Raw genomic sequence first — 24,135 nt, 5'->3', positions numbered from 1 at the left:
GATGTGTAAAATGTAAAATCACAGAGAAGCTAAGCTTGAACTTGATGTCATTTTATTTTCAGTGTAACTCTTCCTTCATCTTGATGAATAAGAGTCAAAATGATGAAAATAGTTGCACATTCCCAAAGACTGGGTTACTGTAAAACTTGTTGTAGGCATTCTACAAATATTCTACTAAAAGGGCAGATTTACAAATAAATAGTTGCATTATGAAAATGGTGAGTGCAGCCTCTGTGATCTGTTTTTTCTTTTTTTTCTTTTTTAAGATTTATTTATTTATTCATTCAGAGAGAGCGAGAGAGAGGCAGAGACACAGGCAGAGGGAGAAGCAGGCTCCATGCAGGGAGCCCTACGTGGGACTCGATCCCGGTCTCCAGGATCACACCCAGGGCTGCAGGCGGCGCCAAACCGCTGCGCCAGGGGGGCTGCCCTGATCTGTTTTTTCTATCTAAAATATAATTATATTTCCTTATGAATTATATGTTAACATTGACATCTGAATATATTTGAGCACAATATAGATGTGTATTAATCAAATTAACACTTACTAACAACTGAAACTGGAAGTCAAAAACCCTGAAGAAAAATTCACATTAATAACAACTAGGAACCTAATGGACACAACTGATCCTTTTCAATCTTCGTGACTAAAGCTCATGACCTCCTGTGTCTACAAATTTAAATTGTGTTGCTTGATGGGCTGGATGAGTTAATTCAGCCACCACGATAAGACGTTTATGCCAAGAATTTATCAGCATTTGGTCTAGGTTAAATCATACCTATGTAAGGAGTAGGAGCAGCTCAACTTCCTCCCCTTGGGTGATTATTTCTATCCCACCTAATAACCTCACCTCACCTCAAACTGCTCTTGTCCTGAAGATAATATTATGTATACACTCCAAATTCAAGGAACATAAAATAGCAAGAATATAATATAATACTGATGATGATTTTCATTTACTCAGTCATAATATGGGTGTGTACTTTCCTGTTCCCTGTGTTATTATTTTATCTGGTTCATTCTTCTTGCTGTTGGATTAGATGTTTTTACATCCTGCATTTACTCAAAACTCTCACCACATTATTGGTCTTTGTCTCTTGTGTGTGAAAGTATTTTCCACCAATCAACAAATGATTATTGAGAGTCCTCTACCAGCCCATCACTGTGTCTCTCTTGACCAACAAGGCATGGAAAATGGATTACATTGATGGTAGAGTTGGCATGACCAACATGGGCAAACTGTCTAAGACAGCCATCCTATTCTGAGGTGGCCAGGGCTGAGGCTAGACTAGACATTTAGTCATACCCGGGGCTCTAGGACTGTGGGCCACCTAGGGTGTCCATTTTGGCACATTTAAGTCTAGCACACTAGACCTAAAAGGTAGAAGTGTGACACATGGGAGTCCATGCAGCCAAGAGTTGATCATATATTCTCTTCTCTGGAAAGGAAGCTGGGGATATGAACTTGACAAATGTGATCTGTTAGAACTACAACAAGCAGAGGATGTGACATATTCCACGATAAATACATTAAAAATATTTTAAAACCCACACATTTCTATTTGCTCTTTTAATATTTACCATTAGACATACTTTTGTCATTAATACCGAGATTACTACACTATCATTAACATTAGCCTGATTCTAAAGTTTGAAACTATAATGCCATCACAGAGTTTCATTTGTTAATAAATATTCAGTTTATTTTCACAGATAAGATGAATAAACATGAAACAACATTTAACTCCAATAAAATAAGAGAGCAAATCACTCATCCTGTCTTAAGTTAGAGGTTTATCATGTAATCATACTCCTATGAGAAATCTTAGGCATAAAGTGCTTTTAGGTTATTAGAGGTATATTAACAAGAATAAGTAGAATTAAGTTATTTAGCTCAATCATTACCTTCAGGATTTTATATCATTTTATTACTTAGACTACACCTTTCTCTTTGTTATTTATAATTTTTATTTTTAATAAAAACTTACAATAAATTTGTTTTCAGATTTTAAAAGCTAGGAAATGGATAAAGCACTCTTTTTTTAAAATTAGAATATGAATATATGAAAGAACAGTGGGAAAAAGAACTCTAGAAATTTTCAAAAGATACTTATTAAAAAGTCTCATTAAATTTAGATTTTGAAAGCTTTAAATTAGCTTGAGAATATCAGTCTCGATTTCTTGCAGTATACCTACTGGTGCAGAAAAAAAATTATCATTATCTAAAATTACCCTGATGAACAAGTATGTATTTGATATGAGAAGAAACTAGATAAGTAACAGCAAAAATATATTTTAAAGTAATGGACATTGGAAGAATCACGGCCCGGGAAGTTTAAAGTCCCAAAAGCAAATTGCAGTGAAATACAAGGGCATCCAATGAATGGAAGGAACCACTGTGTAATACCCTCTTGTACACCAGGTGAGCTCAAGAACAGTGCTTGAACTGGAGCATCTGCACAGAGTTTCTCAGGGGAGGCTGACTGTTCTGTAGCTATGTCTATGATGGATGAACAAGTTTGGAAGGACAGGAAGGAATCAGTGAGTGCACAGCCTCCCAGGATGCTCATAACCTACCTGAAGGCTTCTCTTCATTGCAGTTCAGAAGGTTTGGATTTGCCTGATGCATCAGAAGCAGCTTCACCAGGTTTGTCTGAAACAAACATTTGCTGAAATAAGAACCAGTGCACTGGAGACTGAAGATTCATCAGCGAGTAGCACACAGGGGTGGTCTCCAGGGCACTTAGAGCCCTGCTGCAGTGAGCTTTAGTATATCCCACCCTAAATGTTTCTTACTCTCTCTGCTTCCACTCTTTCCAGTTCCTTTTAACAAAATAGACAGACATTCAAACCAAAAATTACTTATCAGATGAGGAATAAATTGCTGAGGATTTGAAAAGGCTCACTTAACACTTTTCAGCTTTATTTTAGGGCACCTTGTGGGAAGAATTACATGCTATATGTTTTTTGTTTTAATTTAGCGACTCATTCAAGTCTCACTGGTACCGTCCACAGTCTCCACAGCCCCACAGGCGATATGAACTAAAGTCACGTGGAAGTCAGAAAAACTTAAATCTTGAGCTATAAGAAGAAAGCCACTTGATGAGAGGTTGATATAATCCTTAAACCTTATTATAAAATATAAATTCAAAGAGTACATATAATGTACATGAACCGCTGAAAGAACAATAATGAAATAATTTCCAGTGTGTCCAACCTAGTTTTTTAAAGATTTATTTATTTTAGAGATGGAGAGCATGGAGGGGAGGAGCAGGAGAGGGAGAGACCCAAGCAGATTCCCTGCTGAGCGCAGAGCCCAACCTGAGGCTCGATTCCAGGACCCTGAGATCATGACCTGAGCAGAAATCAAGAGTCGGACACTCAATGGACTCAGCCACCCAACTTAAAAAAAAAAAAAATAGGCCATTCATGGTATCTTTCTATGTTTCTTCCCAACATTATTCCTTTCCCCAAATTTCCCAGAGTTGACCGCTCTCATGAATTTGGGGCTATTGCTATGATTTCCTGATCTGTTTAAGCCTTCTGTACAGAAGTACTTCCCAAACAACATATTGCTCAGTTTTATCTGTTTATAACATTTACAGAAGTGAAATCCCAGGGTATATATTCGTTGATGCCTTGCTTTCATGACTTGACACTGCATTTTCCAGAATCATCAGAGGTGATGGATATAAATAAGATTTATTCATTTTCCTGGCTGCACATAACTGTACCGTACAAATATATCACAATTTACCTGCCCTCTTCAGTGGACATTCAAGCCATTTTCAGGCACTTATTTTTACAAATAACATTGCTACAGATATTCTCTCTCATCTGGCTTTCTTGGTGCACATGTGCAAGGGTCTCTTCAGGACACATGCATATAGGACTGAAATCGCCAGGATAAAGATTAGGATATCATCAAAATGGCTTAGATAGCTCCAATTGTTTTTACAGAAAGCTCAGATCTACACTCCTATTCCCAACAAGAGTTCCTGTTTCTCCACATCCTATTGAATAATTTTGTGGGCAGCCCCGGTGGCCCGGGGGGGTGGCGCTGACTTCGGCCTGGGGTGTGATCCTGGAGACCCAGGATCGAGTCCCGCATTGGGCTCCCTGCATGGAACCTGCTTCTCTACCTCTCCCTCTGCCTGTGTCTCTGCCGCTCTCTCTGTCTGTCTGTCATGAATAAATAAATAAAATCTTTTAAAAAAATTGTTATCGTGCATTTACATATGCCTAGATTCACATTCTCTCCAACATTTGATATTGACATTTTTAAAAATTTAGCTATCATACTGGACATGAAGTAATAGCTCAGTCTAGTTTAACTTATTTCTGAGATGACAAAGGATACTGAACACCTTTCCCTCTGTTTAGCGGCCCCTCCTAGATTTTCTTTGGTGAACTGTCTATTCGAGAATTCTTCACCCATTTATCACTGGAGTGTTTATCTTTGTATAAGTGATCTGTGCTCTTTATGTGCTCCAGAGATATTTGTCAGATAGATATGTGTATTACAAATATTTCCTCCTGTTCTATGGCTTGCCTACTCATATTCTTGAAAATGTTTTTCTAAGAACAGAAGGATACTTTAACTTTTGCTTTTGTTAAAGTACAACATCTGTATTTTTTTTCTACTAGCAGTTAGCCTCTTTATGTTCAAATAACTCTTTGTCAGCTCAAAGGTCATGACAATATTATACTATATTTTCTCCTAAATGCTTTATAATTTTAACTTTTATACTTGCAGTCTCTCTCAAGCGAGTTTTTGCAAATGGCATAAAAAGGCTCAAATTTATTTTGGTCCAGTACCCATCCATTTTTTATCAATATTTCTTGAAGACTTTTTTCTCTTACTGAATTGCTTTGGTACTTTTGTAGAATATTAATTGACTTTATATGTCCCTGCCTGTTTCTAGACTCTATTCTATGTTTCATTGATGTATTTGTCTATCCTTATTGCATTCCCCAACTATCTTGATTAGTGTAGCTTTATAGCCAATATTGAAATCTTTTAAGTAAAACACTTATAGTAAGTCTTGAAAAAAGCCTGTAATTTTCTTATTTTTTAAGATAATTTTGTCTATATAGGTAGTTTGTATCTCCATACAAATTTTAGAGTTGGGGGTACCTGGGTGGCTCAGTGGTTGAGTGTCTCCCTTACTTAGGCTCAGTGCATGATCTCGGGGTCCAGGACTGAGGCCTGCATTGGGCTCCCGCAGGGAGCCTGCTTCTCCCTTTGCCTATGTCTTTGCCTCTCCTCTGTGTCTCTCATGATGAATAAATAAAATCTTTTTTTTTTTTAAAGAAAAAGCCAATATTATTGCAAGAAGGACATTAAAATAACATCTTATTATTTAATTACTGTTTGTTTTTCTACAGAACCTGAGTAGCACTCTACTAATGTTCTGCTGAGTAAGGAAACTAAATATTCTCATTCAAATTCTTAAACCGAGTTGGATAGACACCAGCTGTGTCTCTGCCTCTCTGTCTTTCATCAACAAATAAATAAAATCTTTAAAAAAGTTTTAGAATGAACTTTTCAATTTCTAAAAGAAAGTGTTTAGGCTTTTAATTGGAATTGTTCCTATGCAGGGAGCCTGACATGGGACTTGATCCCGGGTCTCTAGGATCACACCCTGAACTGAAGGCGGCGCTAAACTGCTGAGCCACCCAGGCTGCCCTCCTTTGTTATTCTTAACCTTCTGTCTCCTTTCTCAATTTTGTCTTTGTTTCCATTTTTTGCTTTATTATAGTAATGAGAATGAGACTGTTTTTTCCAATCTTGGGTTTTGCTCTTGTAACATGTGCTATGGTATTCTCCCCACACACGAAGCTTTGCATCCTGCACACAGAGGCATCTCCCCACCCTACCAATGACTGTTCTTATTAGTATTCTCATTAAAAATTTAATTAGATTTTAAATAGTCTGCTCATTGTTAGCTTTCCCAGAGTGTTGGTTTCATAGAACACAAATTATATCAATAACATTTAAATTATATTACAGCAGAGTGCTTATATGTAGTTTATTTTTATTTCCAAATAGTTTACTAAAGAAAGAGATACTCTTTAAGTATGAAAGATAAAATATAGACGGCATATTCCTAGGACATTAAAATTGGCATAGGAAGGAGTTTCGTTTTATATTAAAGATGAGAGTGATGTGCTTGCATTGAAACCACACGAAAGAGAAGAAGAGAGATGAAGAGCAGGAGAGAGAGAAGGACAAAGGAAGTAAAGGAAGAAGAAAAGGGAAAAACGCCCCAAATTAGCTAAGATTGCCTTCAGTTTTCATAGATTTGAAAGACTTAGTCATAAACCTAAATGCTTTCATATCTCTGCAAAAAATGTCAGCTATCAGTGTCAAACAATTGCTTTGCGTTTCCAAATTCAATTCAGTGCGTCCAGACTCCAAAGAGAAACCTGTGCAATCTCTTAGCGAACCACTTCTCTCAACCAGAAGTGCAGACAGCACCGAAGGAATAAAAGCAAAATGTTTCCTACAGAAGAATCTTTAGCAATAAAAGCCACTTCATATTATTTCAGGCCCATAAAAATAAAGCACTCATGTGTGGAAGAAGGAAACTTCTCTCATTTGGGGAATTCCTTTCTCTTTTTAGAGTCAGTATTTCCCATGTGCCTCCCATCAGAAATCAGGGAGGCATGGCATAGAACTAAATTAAACAGGCCTGTGCTAATTGCAATTTCTCTCCTCTGGAACATTTGCTTTACCCTCGCAAAACACCTTCAGGTAAACTGCTTCAAATGTGACTAAGTCGAGTGTGTAATCCAGTAAGAATCTGTCACCAGTAGGACAAGAATGTTTATAATCACCGAAGGCTCCAGAGGATATGGTGACTGTGTGTGTGTGTATGTGTGTGTGTGTGTAGGGGGGTGATGAGTGTGTAAAAGGAGACCCTGTGTGGCTAATAGAAAATGTACTTAAGCTGAAATTTAAATCCATGCAAGTTTCGCTGCATATGGACTTCATTCTTCAGAGAGCTGTCCTTCAGCTTGGATGAATTTAGCAAAATTAATTCCATGATGGTCATTTAAATGACCTCTTTAAAAAGTTGAACAATAGCAATGAGTGTTTGGACATAGCTGGTTTCCAGTTGAGACGCTATTTCACTTAATGAAATAATAAGAAACTGGAGTGTTAAAGGTCCCAGAACTCCCAGCGTGCATCTCCTACCCCACTGGTGCAAGCTCTACATTATAGTGGGTAAATGCCTCCAACTCAGAAACCCCTGAAGGATTTCAGGCATAAAATACAAAACCATTTAATAAATTGTTAATATTACCCCAGTTTGTGATCCAACTGTGATTTCACATTAGACACACGAGTTCTGCCTCCATCCCTGAGAACACAGGCTCTCCAATCCTGCCTGTATCTGATTATCCTTCCAGGGATGATCCCTCTTCCCTCCTACGTGGCAGCCTCCTTCTCCTGCATCTCCTCCCGGTCAGACTCCTTGATGACCTCTTATGCTACCCAACAGATGTTGTCCATGCTGCCCACCCTTGGCTGGACTCTCTCTGCCTGCATGCCATTCTTCTGGGGCACTGGTGACAGACACGTGCATCTGGGGACCATCCCTCCCATTGGCCAGCCAGCATGCATGTAGGCTCATGGGCTCGAGACCCCACGGCGTAGATGCAGTCACTGTCGGCTGGACAGACAGGCACCTGCCACTCCAGGGTAGATTCGGGCTCCCTCATTCGTGAACAGAACTGTCAGTCCTAGGTCGGTCCCTGTGCTGATAAGAAAGGGCTCTGTCCACACACTCGGTTGTCACAAGACTGGAGGGCAGTGGGGACAAATGAAGGGGCAATTGCAGGCTCTGTGATGACTGATGTGTTCCAGAGACACAGGGGCCACATTGGATATATGCGGGAGCCTCCTCACTGGAATTCAGGTAACTGGGAGATGCAGTCACTGAAGTGGCATCTTCGTGTGGTCCCCCATGTAAGATTGAGCCACTTGACAATTTCAGGGAGAGCCAAGAACATGAAAGGAGGCACACAATGGCACAGTCCAGAAATTGGAAGTGGTCGAGTGTGGCTACATGCTCCAACCTGGTGGGGGAGAGGTTAGGGAATGAAGCCCGGGCACACAGACTCCCAAACTGTGTTATGGAGTGTGTGTTTCCTGTCCCCAGCAGTGCAGAAGATGTTGTGGGGAGACACTGTGAGGACACCTGTGTTGACAAAGCTTACATGTGCAGAAGGAGTTGTGATGCAACAGGCTGGTGGTGGGTCAATCCCCAGGTAGGGATGGTGCTGCCTTGGATAGGGTAGGAGCTGTAATTACACCTCACCTAGCCCCAAGCCATTCCTAGGTAGGGGGCGGTTATTAGATACTGGAAGATGGAGAGGTAGGAGGAAGGATGATACCCAGTTTTGTGGTGAGTAAATGACACCTAGAAAGGACAACACCTGGGGTCGAGAAAGGAACTGATCATTCCCTTTGTACAGGAGTCCAGTTGGGAAGGCTGGTAGAGATCACCCACTGGGCAGTGGTCCTCAGGGGTCTGCAAAGTGAGAGGGAAACAGAGGCAGCTCTGGGAGCCATGGGCATGGAAGGCTCGAAGCTGCAGGGTTGGAGATTCCCTAAAGATGTGTAAACACTGAGAGAGGGACCCTGCACAGAGCACAGAGCACAGAGCTGTCAATGCTGAGTGCTCAGAGCAGTGGGAGGAAAACCAGGGAGTGACTTTATGTTTGCCCAAAGCAAAGAAATAATAATAATAATAATAATAATAATAATAATAATAATAATTAATAAACCCTCTGAGTATCTCTCAGTGCTTATGAACTTGGGTAAAAATATTTTTTGAGAATACAAAAGATTCTTTTGAACATCAGGAGATGCAGGTTGTGTAATACAAAATACTTTTGAAGGGAAGGATACTTTGGTTTTAGCATCAGTGAAGTTACTTTCTTGTCTTTTGTTGTACTGTTGACCAATCCTATTAGAAACACCAAAAATATGTCCAAGGCTAGAATCAAATTTTATTGTACATACGACTCATGAAAGAACTGTGGAACCAAAAGACACTGGTCACATAAATTATTCAGGTCCCAGTTTTAGACAAGAACAAGAATCTCCTTTTTCTCACTGGAAAGTTAACATATTTATAAAAGGACGTGTTAAAATATATATGCCATCCCAGTATAAATGTCAGTAAGAAAAACTGCTATAAATTACAAACTACCTTCTCCATAAAGGTGTTTATAATTGTAAGGTATTTGTAAGAAAATGAAATTGCTATGAATGTCTCTAAAAATGCCATTAATCTTTTAAAATGTTAGCATTTCTAAAGCTTTTTTTCTAAACTGAGATATCTTTATTTACAGTAAATTTCTTTAGAGAGTTATAAATCTTCCATCCATATAACTTGTATTCAGATGAAACCTATTTCTTAGTTATTTCCAAACCAAATATTAAATGGCATCTTCACAGTTAATAGTTTTTAAATATAATTCTATATATCAGATGGGATTTTCCTGACAAAATAATTGAGATACAATTTACTCAAAATCTATTAATATAGATCTCCTAGTTGTCTTTTTAGTCTGAATTGAAGAATACTATTTTGGGTTTGGTATCATATATTCTAACAGAAAAAAAAAAAAACCCTCTGCCTCTGATACTTTGGTTGATTCTTTCAATTCCTTTGGTTACTTGGCTGGACACTGAGCACAGAGGGCAAGCAAACAGCCCTCACTGCTCAAAGCTTACATTTTGATGGAGACTCCACCTGAACAGGCCTAATGGAGCAAAATGGAATAGACACATGTGATCTTCAGATCTATTCTTGGTACTAAAATGTATAAGGATTTAGAAAATAGGGAACTAATGGCTAGTCATTTTCTAGAGAAGCAGAGGATAAAGGTGACATTAGTTTTTAAATCTGCCTCATTTGAACATGATAAATGGCCATTTCTGGAAACCTTTGTGTCAGACATTTGTCTGTACAAATGTAACAACTGGATCAATTAACCAGGACACACACCAACTGATGTTAACACACGTCTAATGCATCTGCCTTCATCATTCCCCAGAATCTCCTGAGCTGTGTAAAAATCCCCTCTTTACCAGAGGTTGATAGTTCTCATTGATTGAAGACCCTGGGGCCAGACTGTATGGAAGAAGAATCAGTGAGGCTTGTTAGGTTCACACAGCCAGCCAGTGGTAGAGCTATGCTCAGAGGCCAGCGAGAAGGCCATGTTCCTCAGAACAAAGCTGGCTTAATCACTTGGATAGGCAGAATGAAATACAGTGTTTGTGTAGGGAAGTGTCTGGGAAATACAAGAAATAATTTTTTAAAAAGTCACTTTTTAAAAAGTTGGGGTCAAATGGTTTTCAGCTGGTTTTGAAAGAATAAATGGAGCAATTGGAAAGTGTTTCTTACTTCACTTATCATTAATAAATGATCAGCGTTAGAAATATAACTGGTGCACTGAAGAATGGTAATAAAAACATCAATCTTGATCAGTCTGCATCTTGCAAAGTAAACATAGCTTTGGGTCACATTTCCCATATAAGTTTGTAACTCTTTCTCTAGACTGAACACATAGATTTAGAAAACCCAAAGTTTGAAAAATTGTTCAAAAATGGCAAGTAATGGGGTGAGAGCACTGCTATCCATGAATTCTCCCTGCTTTATTCATTAATCGTTCCTCTATCTTACAACTTGTGTGAGATGGGAATCTCCAGGAAGCCTTAGGAACGGAGTGGCCATTATATTGGGCTTATAGTCCATATAGTCATACATTATCAAGGCATGGCGGGTATCATGCTTGGTATATATCGAAACATTTTTTTTTGTTGTTGTTAAATATAACTGTGTAAATGAAACACGTTAAAAATCTACTTTCATGTGGTGCCTGGGTGGCTCAGTTGGTTAAGAGTCTGCCTGGGATCAAGCTCCACGTCAGGTTCCCCACTCAGCGGGGAGTCTGCTTAGCCTTCTCCCTGTGTCCCTCCCTCCACTTGTGCTCTCTTGTTGTCTCTCTCTCTCAAATAAATAAATAAAATCCTTTTAAAAAATCTACTTTCATTACTAAAACCAAATGCCATATTTTTAAACCATATAGCCAACCCATCTTATTAGTTTAATATATTCATTAGTCTTGTGTCATGGTTATATAAAATGTCTCTTTCCATGATACAAATTTTATCAGACTCTGATCCTGTTTTTTAACAGGATCCTATAATAAAGCTCAATGGTAGGCACTTTAAAAATGTAGTTTCTTGGGGTACTTGGGTCGCTCAGTGGTTGAGCATGTGCCTTCGGCTCAGAACGTCATCCCGGAGTCCTAGGATCGAGTCCCACATCAGGCTCCCCACGAGGAGTCAGCTTCTCCCTCTGCCTCTGTCTCTGCCTCTCTCTGTGTGTCTCTCATGAATAAATCAATAAAATCTTATTTTAAAAATGTAGGTTCTTGGGTAAAACTTCCTATTTCTGTAGAGTTTCCTGTGTACCCCTGAAAAGTCAATTCCTTATTTTCACACAGAATTCCTGTCCTCCAACGTCACAGGCACACTACTGGAAAAAGGATCTGGAGCTCCATCCTATTGCCTAATGGATGTAATTTCTGACAGTGCTAATTCTTGCTGCCTTAGCAATATAGCTTCCAGGAAGTGGAACAGAAACATCTAGATATTCTTTCAAAATATGAGTCAGTAATATTCAGTCACATTGAGACATGTTCAACACACAGAATCAAAAATCCCAGTAGACATTTTAGAATAGAAGTTGCATAAATGCATCTCCATTTCTCTTCTGCCCACAGATGGGTTTCATGTGAAAATAATCATAAATTAACTTTCTTTTGTCACTCTTTATTAAGCTTCAGGATGCTTTCAGAAGTAAGGAGTTCTTTTGGAACAGAGCAGCTGTTTTAAAACATTCCAACTTAGAGTGGCTCTTTCTTGATCTTCCCTGCTAATTACAGTAAACCCAAGGACTCTGAAGAGGGAAGGAGTAAGGTAAACTGGCTCAGGACCTGCAAAAGGGAGGAACCACAGACAGGAACCTCACCCAATCAAAGTTTGGCCCAGACTGGTATTTCCCAGCCCAACTTAGTGGCAGAAGAGGGCCTGGTTGATGCATCCCTCCCACGTTCCAACTGTGTCCCTCGGACAACTTCAGGTGAGTCCAGCACCAGGATCTGCTAATATGAAGTGCCATGGCAAGCACTCTTCTTCCATGGAGGTGAGACTCCTCTCCCCGATGAGAGGCAAAAGTAGCTGGGAGGAGGCAGGTGCAAGAGGGAGCATACGACCACAACAGGCCCTCAGCCATAAAACTCTTTTGCCCCTGTGGAAATCCCTCACCTCACCCCGAGACAAGAAGTAGTCTCGCATGGGAAAACCTCTTCCACCCCTTTGGGGGCACTAGAAGAAAACAGTGAGAACCCCAGGGACACCAGATAAGCCAAGTGGACCAAAATGGCACCTTAAAGGGTCTGAAAATTAACCTCTCATTGGAACCACAACCCATTGGAGTAGACCAGGTCCTGCTTGCCAAACTTACACAGGCTGACTAAAATAGATTTATAGAAGACCAAGATTCTCCTAACACAATAGCTGAAGTTTCCAAAATGCAATTAAAAAAATCACTTGTCACACCAAGATCAGGAAGTCACAGCTTGATTGAGAAAGGATGATGACAACAACAAGATGAATCATGCCAGAATCATCTGATGATGATGGTAAAGCAGCTCTCATAAGAATGCTTCAACAAACAACTACAAATCCTTCCAAAACAAATGAAAAAAATAGAAAATTCCATCAAAGACACAGATGTTTCAATTAAAAAAAAATGGAAATCACAGAACCAAAAAATACAGCAACAAATAAAATACACCACCTCATACCAAATATTTCATTTGTCGTGCAATCAAATAAAACAAAAACCACACACCAGCTTCTGATAAAAATTATTTAAATGTCTAATAACAGAAATAGTGATAGATTTTGTCCAAAGCATGTCTTTAAATAAAACCTGTTAAATCTAGCCCAATTATCGGAAAGGGAGACAGAACGTAAAGACTGCTAACTCTGGGAAATGAACTAGGGGTGGTAGAAGGGGAGGAGGGCGGGGGGGTGGGATTGAATGGGTGACAGGCACTGGGGGTTATTCTGTATGTCGGTAAATTGAACACCAATAAAAAAATATTAATATATTAAAAAAAATTTAGCCCAATTCCCCCAGAGAACATTATCTTATGAAAGTGGTTAAATGGAACCAATTTGTATTCTTTGAAAGGATTCTTGATCCAAAATCTAAAAGTCCAGTCAGAAAAATTGGGTAAAATGAAACCCTTAATTGAGTTGTAATAAGTAGCATTCTGTTGCATTTACCAAGCTCTTGCTCCCTTGCAGATTTAGCTCCTTCCAGAGGGAGCCCTGACTATGATGAGCACGTTCTGATAATTCACTGATTACCATTTCTTCAGCACAGACCAACAGGTCGTGTTCTAGAAAACCATACTTGCTTCTATGTGTGCTTCTCTACTTTTTACTAAAGACAAAACCTCACACCCAGCATCCTCCAGTGCAGTAGGGGGCTAGAAATACAGCACCAATGTGTGTACCAAGGTTACTGATTCCCCAATACTCCTATGATCTACTGGGAGGACCTGGGGCTCCTGGACTCCTGAGACCAACAACTTCAGCCACCTGCAGCCTCATGCCCTTAACCTATCCATTTACTCACACATTCACTTGATTAAAACACAGTTTTAATAACTTAATAAAGAGCTTGTTAGAAACACTGATTGAAGGAATGAACCTTTTCACGCAGCAAATGTTATCAAAGCAAATAATGCTTTTATTATTTTGAAAGACTTTTCCTAAACAATGTTTTTTTTCTAAAATGCATGAAATGCAGGGCACTTAGGTGGCTCAATCTGTTAAGCAGCTGCCTTAAGCTCAGGTCATGATCCTAGGGTTGTGGGATCAAGCCCTGGAATCGGGGTCCCTACTCAGCAGAAAGCCTGCTTCTCTCTCTTCCTCTGGCCCTCCCTCCCTGCTCATGCTCACACTCTCTCTCTCTCTCTCTCTCTCTCCCAAATAAATAAATATTAAAAGTCTTAAAAAGTAGTGTGAAATGCAAACGGTTTCAATTATTTCAACTACAGTGCTCAGATTTTATGATCGGTATTTTGCATACCAGTTAGTACTTAAGAGACTTAACTTACTATGAACTTAACGGGTGTGATTGTTATCCCCAGGTCAAGGTTTGAGAATCAACAAGTTTAACCCAAGAATCCATATTTATGTAACAATGAATTCTCTTCTAAAATAGAATTACTCAGGCTTTCTCCAGCACAGAATACTGTGTGTTGCATAAATAGATTTCAATATTAATCAGTTATTATAAACACTGCTGTCACATTCAGCCACATAAAATTGTTTAAAAGTCAGTTTGCTTCCTCCTTATGATATAATGGTACCTGGTGAGAGAGTAATTTGCACGATACTAACTCAAGTTGTATTAGCCAAAAATCAATTCAGAGGAAAAAAAATCTGCTATTAATTCCTTATTCATTAAGATGAAATATAATTTAGAGTGAAAACCTAAAACATAAAATGTAATTTTGCTTTACTTCTACTAACTATAGAGAACAAATAGAATTATTAACAATTCATTAAATTATAAACTATAATGAGTACTATAGAACGTTAAGAAATAATAAGTCCATTATATGAAAAATATTTATGAATTTGTATTATTTCTCCAACAATTTTGACTATAATATGCAGATTCCCAAGGAATGTATGTTTTATGTATTCTTCTAAAACATGTTTTCTTACAACCATAAAAAATATTTGTTGACTAATAGAATGCCATTAAAAGTTAAATTTCATACCAGTACATAAATTTGAAATAAAAAAAATTAAATATGAAATGATGCATTAATTGTATAATTATTTTTTAAAAATAATTTAGGAGATCACTTTACCTGGCCATACTTTGCTGCCAAATGGAGTGGTGTCCAGTATTGATTATCTGCTATATTGAGGTCTCCGCCATGTTCGAGGAGAAGAGACACCACCTCCTTGTAGCCACTTGCACATGCCATATGTAACTGCAGTAAAGAAATATTTTCTTATGTAACTTTAAAAAATCAGGAACATCGAAACAATTTATTCAGTGGTTTAAAGAGAGCTAATAAAATATTAAATCTAAAAATACCTTTTAAAAAAGAACATACATGCATTTTTATTTTTTAATATAAGTAGACATCATTGTTCTTTGCATTTTTGTTTTTTTAATATAAGTGGACATCATTGTTCTTTAAACAAAAGTTTATGGCTTCATTATTATTTTCCTTCTGACTCTGAACACTTTTTCATATAATTTCAATTTCCCTCTGTGGCATCCTTTCTACTATAATCTGAATACTTTTAAATACAAAATATAATAATTGATCGCTTTACCATTTCTTGCCCAAAAGTCAAACAAGTAGTGAGTGGCTCTGAAATTCTAGCCCTGTATTTGATGTGACTGGAGGAGATTCGAGGACATAAATGACAACAGGAAATGTAAACATTTTGATGCTCTGGAACAGGTAATAGGGGCAGGCACACCGGATAAGTTAATCCTGCTGGACCTAAAATGATCATGCAGCTCTCACTTGAACACGCTCCCAGTTTAGTTTGCAAATGCAACCTGAGGTTTAAGCATGAAGCCCTAGGAGCATGCTCATTGTAATGAGGAGATCTGGGTTTGGAGAATGATTTGGACTTTCAGATGAGATAATTCCTGTTTCTAACACAGCAGCCTTGATTTGTAAGTAAACGATCATCATACCCAATTTAATTATGTTATTTAGTAACTACTTAATTGATTTCATGAACATCTTAATATGAAGCTATAAAGAAGGAAAAAGAAAAATAATAAAAAAGTAGTAAAACCAATGATTTCTTCTTGGTTTTGTAGCATTGGATTTTTGTAGCTTTCTGTCTGTTTTTATTACAAAGATAAAATTACAATAAAGTCAAAGGACTTATTAAATACGTGTACATATATATTAATAACATTCAGCAAAAACATTTGCTTTTCCACCTTTGGACTTAATCATGCTCTTTAAATATATAGCGTGTACTTCCATGCTTATTTCTGATACTTCATTGCACAGAAAGAACAAATATATTTGTCTAATTTAAGGCATAAACATTAAGAGATTGTTTCTTTTTTTTTTAAGAGATTGTTTCATATCAATCTTCTCATGCCTAGTTAAACAAAGAATTTACCTTGTTAATAGTCTAGCCAACAGTCCCAAGAATAAAATGCCCACAAGTTTCTTAGAAAAATATAACTTTATACATTTGTTCTCCTAGAAAACCAATCTTTCACTTGCCCCTAAATTTAGTCTACATTACTTGAATGATCAGATAATGATTCAAAGGTTACTCTGATCTGTGTGCAGTAACATCTGTATCTGGGAAGGTTTCCACTTTTAATACAAAACTGCACCAAGAGCTGTCCATTTGTTGCTTAGCACCTGATAGTCACAAAGGCAAGTTCACTTGTCATTAAGGATAAACTCCTCAATGAGAAGACTTGCTTTCCACGGGGCAAAAATTGGGTTCGACCATTTCAAATTCAGCCTAACTCCGGGTCCCGCCATCTCAGGCACTGTTTTCAAGGAAAAGACTAGAAGGAAAGTCTTGGCTCACTGGGTAGAAAAGCAATCCAAAGCATGAGCTCCCAGTGACATCTCTGGAGGCAAATTCAATCCTAGGCAATCTCAAAAGGACAGCAAAAACCCCTGACTTTGAGTCTTTCTACTTCTTTACAAGAGATAACAGAATTTTAAAAATTCATCAGAGTAAAATATTAAGAGCTTAGAGCCTTTACCTTGATTCTACAGGCATTCAACTTCTGAATCCATAAACAAGCCTCCAGACACCCCAGGGGACATTTCTCATCACTAAGTTAGAGCTTAAAAAATGTCTGTTTTCTGAAATTAAGTTATATCCCTGCCCTGTCCTGACATTTACTGGAAGATGTCAGGCACCAAAGCGTGAAAGTGCTTATCACTGTGGTGTCTTAGATTACTCCTCTCCTGCTATTTTATGGGGTCTTATGAGAAACACAGAAGCAGCTGTTGTTTCTGTAGACAATTAGCAGCTTCTTGGAAGGACAACTGCAAAAGGACAGTTCTGGAAAATTACGGCAAGTTGGAAATCACCTATCTAGTTACAAGACAGGACAAGGTTTCAGAGCAGCTTCACAAACACCGCCCCTAAAAGCTATCATTATTCCCCCTAGCCTGTACAGCCTGTGATCAGTTATCACTGTCCTGGTTTTGCAGCTGCAAAAGCTGGGATGAGTTAATGTAGGCAACTGGCCCAGGGGAGCCTGGCCCCATGGGCTGAAGCCACGTTCTTCTGCATTCTCCAGCACTGATACTCTGAAACAGCAAAGGGCAGTGGACACCTGAGCTGGCCAGGCCACCAGGGTAAGAGCACAATACTAGTGCTTCTAACAAACCTTGGTTTGTCCCATAATTTATTGGTTTAAATACAGCATCTTTCTTCTTCCCGTAAACCACCTCCTCCCCAACAGTTTCCTTATCTTGTATTAGAACATTCGACTCTGGAAGATGGACACCATTTACACACTTGCTTCAGCGTTCCCCGGGCACACCAGCCGTGAAGGCACAGTGGTGTGTATTAAGCATGGCGTGTAGCCTCCTTCTACTCATCAAAACCATCCTCAGGTCCCAGAACCTTTCAGATGTGAAAATACACAAGAGTCCCAGACCCCAGTTAGAAGTCTGCAGGTAGTGCGATCCTCGTGGAAACAGCCTTTTCCTCATATAGGTGGTGGGAGAGGCTGGGGTCAAGACAGAGAGAATGATCAACCAGCAGAAGTCACACCTGTGAAGTGATGGAGCTCAGACTGAGGATCATCCTACCTGACCAGTTCCTAATTATTGGGCTTTTATGTATTTGCTGTATTTTTGTGTGGATAATCCCTATATCTGCTTCTCTGGTATTTTCCTTCTAATAAATTCCCAGAAATAGAACAGTTATTCTAAAATAATGAACATTCTTTCAACATATTTACACACCCTGCCTCACCGAGTTCCATGATGTTGGTGCCAATTCACACCCCATCCAGCAGTGTGTGGAGGGACTCTCCCTCACAGACACTAAGCTTTCTGGTCTTCAGCACTGCTTATTTTTAAAATGACTGCAAATAATTTCAATGTGCTTAAGTCCTACCAGTGGGTCTCCTTGATATATTTATAGGGTAGTTGTATTTTCTTTGGTGAATTGATTCTATTAGTTTTCTATTGACAGATGATCTTTTTCGTTCATATGAATCTACGTAATATTTTAAAACTATTAACACTTTGAAAGACCTGTTGCAAGTATTATTCCTGGTTTATTATCTGCCTCTTCAATGGGCTCATTATTTGATGCATAAATGTTCATTTTAATTTTTGTTGTAGTCAATGATCTCAGTATTTCCCTTTCTGTTTTTTCCCCCATTTGTATGTTGGAAGAGCTTTCACCACCCAGATTTAACTCCTTTTGACTGTGTAACATGGAACCTGGGTCTTCATTGTTAAGTCACTCACTCAGTCTTATTCTTGTGAATCTAATTTCTACAAAGAATCTATGTGTAAAATTTAAAATATATTTCCATTGAATGTGGTCTTATTTACGATGTGTGACCCCTGCCACTCTACCGCTGGAAGGTCACTCTGAGGTTCATGTCAAATACTGATGAAAATTATGTGAGGAGTAAATGAGAATCAATCTTGAGGAATAGCTCTTCAAATGCCTATAGGAATTAGTCCCAATTTTGAACCAATAACTTCAAATTTTTTCCAATTCTAGTCTTATATTAGATTAACAGAGGATTTTTCTCACCACAGTTTTCACTATGAAGATAGTACATATCTAAAAGCGAGACCACATATGGACATTTGAAAACAGCTGCCCAAAAGCTGACTTAATTACTTTTTAAAAATGTTTTATTTTTTTAAGGAGTCTACACCCACGCCCAACATGGGGCTGGAACTTACAACCCTGGAATCAAGAGTTGCATGCTCTACCTACTGAGCCAGCCAGGCACCCCTGCCTAGATTTCTTGCGAGCTCTACCTCTAAACTGAGGGCATAATAGGTCAAAATGAGAGATAAGACTGACTGACTGAACATGTGAGAAATTTTTGTGTGGTGTGTGTGTGTGGGGGGCTGGATTCCTCCCTAATTCAAGTCAAGAGATCTTGGCTTTGGTGACCACTGACAGAAGTCACATGTCCCTGGGAGTTTGGCAGAGACACTGTTACTGGTTTTGATTCCTGATTAGAAAGAGCATAGGGCAAGAGGTAGCCTGGTTCTCTGCTTCAGTGTGCAGGGATGGGGAGTCCACTGGTACACTGGCATCCGTCTGCACTCATGAGTTTGCAGGGGCAAAAAGCAAACACAGGGAGGTTTTTTTCCAGGGACAAGCCATGTTCATTTTCAGTTCTATTTCAGGTGGATGCCTGAAGAGCAAGCTTGGCTCAGCAGAGACAGGCTGGGGTGCCCCTGATTCCCCAGAGCTGAGGCAGGTGTCAAGGACCATCTGGAGGTTCCCAGTGATGGGGGGTGGAGAGGTGACATATGAAGAACATCCACATCCTCACAAGCGAAGGGGTCAGCTTCTTGCCCAGAGAGCAGGAGACTCTCCCAAGGAAGGTCAAGTCAAAACCTTCCAGCTCTCATTGTGTCTCTGCCTGTCTGTCTCCTCCCCTCCTCTCTCTCAACTTCGGTGACACTGAAGAGGCAGTGGCGGGAGAGGAACAGATGTCCATGGCCGCCCTCCCTTCCATGGATTCCCTAGTCTGATGCAACACTCTGCCACAGCAGGTTCAAGATTTCGCTGAAATCAGGATCCTCGACACCTGAGCCCACCAGCCCCTGCAGGATCTATGGAGAGATTCAGGGGATTTGCAAACTTGGTTGGGTTTTAAGTAAAAAATGATTAGTTTTTTTTTTCTAGCTCCAACTGAAATTTAGCAAATTCTTCAATAGTGAACCTAGGCTACATACCTATGTTGCTATCATCAAAAGAAATATGCTCCTATAACATTGCTGTCATAGCATACACCTCCAAATATCACCCATCTTCAAATCTACTCTTAAAATCATGGTAATGTTATATCTGTTACTTAGTGCCTTAATAAAGAAGCACATGCATTACATATCACAAATTTAATTTTAATATTAGGATTATGACGTTTCCATATAACTGGCTTTCTTTGTAATTCGAGGCACCGTCTTTGTTACATTAAAAACACAATTCTGGGGATCCCTGGGTGGCGCAGCGGTTTGGCGCCTGCCTTTGGCCCAGGGCGCGATCCTGGGGGCCCGGGATCGAATCCCACATTGGGCTCCCGGTGCATGGAGCCTGCTTCTCCCTCTGCCTGTGTCTCTGCGCCTCTCTCTCTCTCTGTGACTATCATAAATAAATAAAAATTAAAAAAAAATACAAAAAAACACAATTCTGACATGGAATCCATGGCTACACCAGAGGTTTAGAAGGTAATAAGGCATAAAAAAAGATCAGTGAACCCTGACTTCATACAAGCTGGGACTTTCATGGTTATATAGGACCAGGCACTCTGATCTCTAAATTGAGGCTATGTGTTGTGACATAAAGTAACCATAAAGGGTCTATTCCCTAAAAATGGCTAGAAAGCTAGAAGGCATTGGCTAAGACTTCATCCAGAAGTAAGGAATGAATTGGCACCACCGAAATAACAAATGGAGACAAAATAAAATTGCTTAATGTTTGCACATCATGAATAATTCTTTTCTAACAAACCAAGTAAGTGTGTCCCAAGGCCAGATGTTATCTATCAAATTCTGTGACAAAAGAGTAAAGAACTAGCACCTTAATAATGTATCTGAAAGTCATTACAGCAGAATTTTCGAAGAGCATATATGGGCTGGAACTCAGGAACCCATTTTCATATGCTCTATAACAGGCCTTTTTTTTTGTTTTTTAATTGTAGCTTTATCTTTTTTGTACAACTTAAATGTGTGGGAAATTATGCCTAAATTTGAACCACAATCATATTCCAGCTGAGGATTAGAAATTTGTGGACAAATGTCTTCTCAACTGTTCCCACCAAGAAGAGACAGAAACACACAATCCAGAGGACACCTCTGGGTTGGCAGTCCTTAACACGATAGTCTAACCAATTCAGACACAAGAATTGATCTAAACTGCCACTTGCTACATGCTGTGATCTTCCAGGGACAGCTTCCTTGCCTTCCAATCACTGTTACTTTCCTTATAAAAAGCTCAAAGATGATCATTTAGTTATTACAAAACAATTATTTGCAACGTTTATGCTCTCTGCTCAATAAAAAAAGGTCACAAAGAATGTCAAAATTGAAGATGGTTGAACACAATAGCAATTTATTGCTCTCTATTGATTCTTTCAACAGTTTCACAAATGAAGTAGGTGGATCCTTTTGTTTAGTGGTATTTGAAACTCATACTATTTTTATTTGGCAGTGTATTTTTTAAAAGAAATATGAAGATGTAATATTTGATGGCAAACAGAGAAACAAAGTTCTACTGGGTTTCTGCTCTGTGTTAGACATTAGTGTTAAAAGAACCATTACCCACTCTAGTCTAGATTTTGAGGCTCCCACCCCACTGAAGCTGCCCTTGCTGAGAAGACCAGTGACCTCCACAATATGAAGTCCAACGGCCAATTCGCCATCTCCAATCACTTGACCCCTCAGTGGTATCTGATAGTCAACCACTTCCTCCTTATCCTCATCTTCCTCATCATCATACTTGCTTTCCTTGGCTCCTGAAACATCTCATTCTTCTGCTTTTCCTCCCATCTTGGGAGTTCCTCCCTCCAGTCTCATTTCTGGATCTTTCTCTTCTTCCTAAGCTCTATGGCTTGGTCCAAAATTCTTCTTCCTTCTGTATCAAATCTGTGATTTCATCCAGGGTCAAGGCTTTCAATGTCACATAGATGTCAGTGTTTGCGAAATTGATTCTGCCGTCCAGACTGCTCCTGAATTCCAGACTCCAGGATCCAACCACAAACTCAACATCTCCAAGAAGATGGTTCAGGGGCACCTGTAGCTCTATGTTTCCAAAGCTGTTCCTGCTCTAACCTCGTTTTGTCCTTGTCCTCTGCCTTCTCGTCATTGAATGTCAACTCTATCACTCCAGTTGTTCAAGCTTAAACACACGTGGAATCATTCTGCAGTCGTCCTTTCTCTCCTACCACATGGCCATCAGGAAATCCCAATGGATCTTCTTTTCATGCAGACAGAAGTTAGCCACTTTTCACCTTCTCAGCTTCCTGCAGCTTTGTCTGGTCCACACCACCAACCACTGGATTACCGGAAAAGTCTCTTAACTGAACTCTCGGCTTCAGCCCTGCCCCTTGATAGTCCATCCTTAACAAAGCAGTCAGAGCAAGTGATGCTCTTAGAACTGAAGTAGGACCATACCTGGCTCTCTTGAGAGCCCTCTGATGTGTTCCCATCACAGAGTAACTACAGAGTCCTCACACAGTTATACAGACCCTGTGCAATCTGGGCCAGCTACCTCCCTCCTTTCCTTTATTCTGCTTAGCTCTGTACTATTTCCAAGTCACAACACACCTGCCTCAGGGCCTTTGCACCTACCAATGTTCAGCCTAGGATGCTCCCATGCACACCTGCAATGTGTGCAGACCTCTCTCAGGTCATTACTTGAATTTCTTTGTCAGTGACATCTTAACTGTATGTCTCTAAAATGTCAACAATACACCCAGCATGTCATTGTCTTCGTCTTTACTATTTCTCCTTTGCTATATATTTAGCTCATTTATATTGTATATTATGTATCTCCACAGCGAAATGTGAGCCCACAACAGGACTTTTGTGGTTTTGTTCATTATTATTTTGTTCACAGGATGTGATTAATAAATGTCTCTTTAAAAGGTTGAATTACAATATTTTTCCATTTGAATGTGTGATTTTTCAATAAATTCTAAACATGCTTTGTTTTCTTTGCTTATAACTTGGCATTATGTTTTTGATAGACTTTTGAAATTTATATTTCAAAGTCCAAAATCAATATCTAGGAAGATTATTCTATTGGATGTCTCAAGGTGATTGATTTGCATTTAACAAATCTAAAATTGTACTAGGTCTCACACCACTTTTACCCATTTAGACTAGTCACTTCTCTCATCACTGTGTTCAACCTCACATCTTATTTTTTCCATGGTAAAAATAGTATCTCTGGTTCCAGACACTTCTACACATCCCATGCTTCAAGGGTCATACTCCCATCTGCTAGTTTAATTTTTCTCAATCTTTTCCCTGAGCCACAATACATTTATATACACCACAATTAACTTTAACACCAGCATGCCCAGCTCAAGTACATTTTATGGGTTTATAGTCCAAATGATTTTTTTTAATTTTCATGATTAGACATTATGCTTATATTAGAATTAATCCAAATTTAATTGTACTCTCTTTTACATTACCACAACTGTGCCTTTCAGCTATATATTTAAAAAAAGTAATGACATGATTTTGCTTGGATTCAGAAATTCATTCACTGGAGTAACCCATAATTTTTTCTTTTAAAATTAAAATGAAAACGTTCTCCTATAAGCTCTATTTCAAAAATCACATTAAGTAATGCACAAAAATTATTCTAAAATTTTAAACATACATTGAAGGAAGGCTTGAAGAAAATACACCAACCTGGAAACCCTGGATTTCTCTGAGCAGTGACACACATGATTTCTGTTTTGCTCTTTGGGTACTCATGTGTTTTCAAGATTTTTACAATAAATATGTAGTACTTTTAAATCAGAAAAAAAGATAGTTTTACAAGTTAATGGTATCTAATTCTATGTAGTAGAAATCAACTGAAATTCTCTACGTAAGCAATATTTCAGAGTCAGTTACATAGACTTACCAGCGTTACTCCTTCATCATTTTTCTCATCAACATTTCCGCCACCTGATAAGAAGTGTTTGACATCCGTTAGCATGCTCATTGGTCTCTGAAGCTTCATCTGGCGTAGTGAGGTCAGATCCACTCCTAGGGGAAAAACAGCCTTTCAAACA

The 24,135-nt window shown here is 38.9% G+C and overlaps 1 protein-coding gene across 1 annotated transcript in view; it reads right to left on the bottom strand.

The window, feature by feature from the left end:
• MYO16 (myosin XVI) overlaps positions 1 to 24,135 on the bottom strand; it is a 481,192-nt gene that overhangs the window by 333,254 nt on the left and 123,803 nt on the right. Inside the window, exons 6-8 of the mRNA XM_038570035.1 lie at positions 23,985 to 24,109; positions 14,987 to 15,112; positions 2,579 to 2,654 (exon numbers count right to left, since the gene is read on the bottom strand). Coding sequence (XP_038425963.1) covers positions 2,579 to 2,654; positions 14,987 to 15,112; positions 23,985 to 24,109 — 327 coding nt within the window. The remainder of the gene's footprint in view (positions 1 to 2,578; positions 2,655 to 14,986; positions 15,113 to 23,984; positions 24,110 to 24,135) is intronic.

The sequence above is a fragment of the Canis lupus genome, chromosome 22 (genome assembly GCF_011100685.1).
Source record: "Canis lupus familiaris isolate Mischka breed German Shepherd chromosome 22, alternate assembly UU_Cfam_GSD_1.0, whole genome shotgun sequence".
In the NCBI taxonomy this organism is placed as follows: domain Eukaryota; kingdom Metazoa; phylum Chordata; class Mammalia; order Carnivora; family Canidae; genus Canis; species Canis lupus.
Note: the sequence above shows the minus strand (reverse complement) of the source record. Positions and strands in the feature narration are given on the sequence as shown.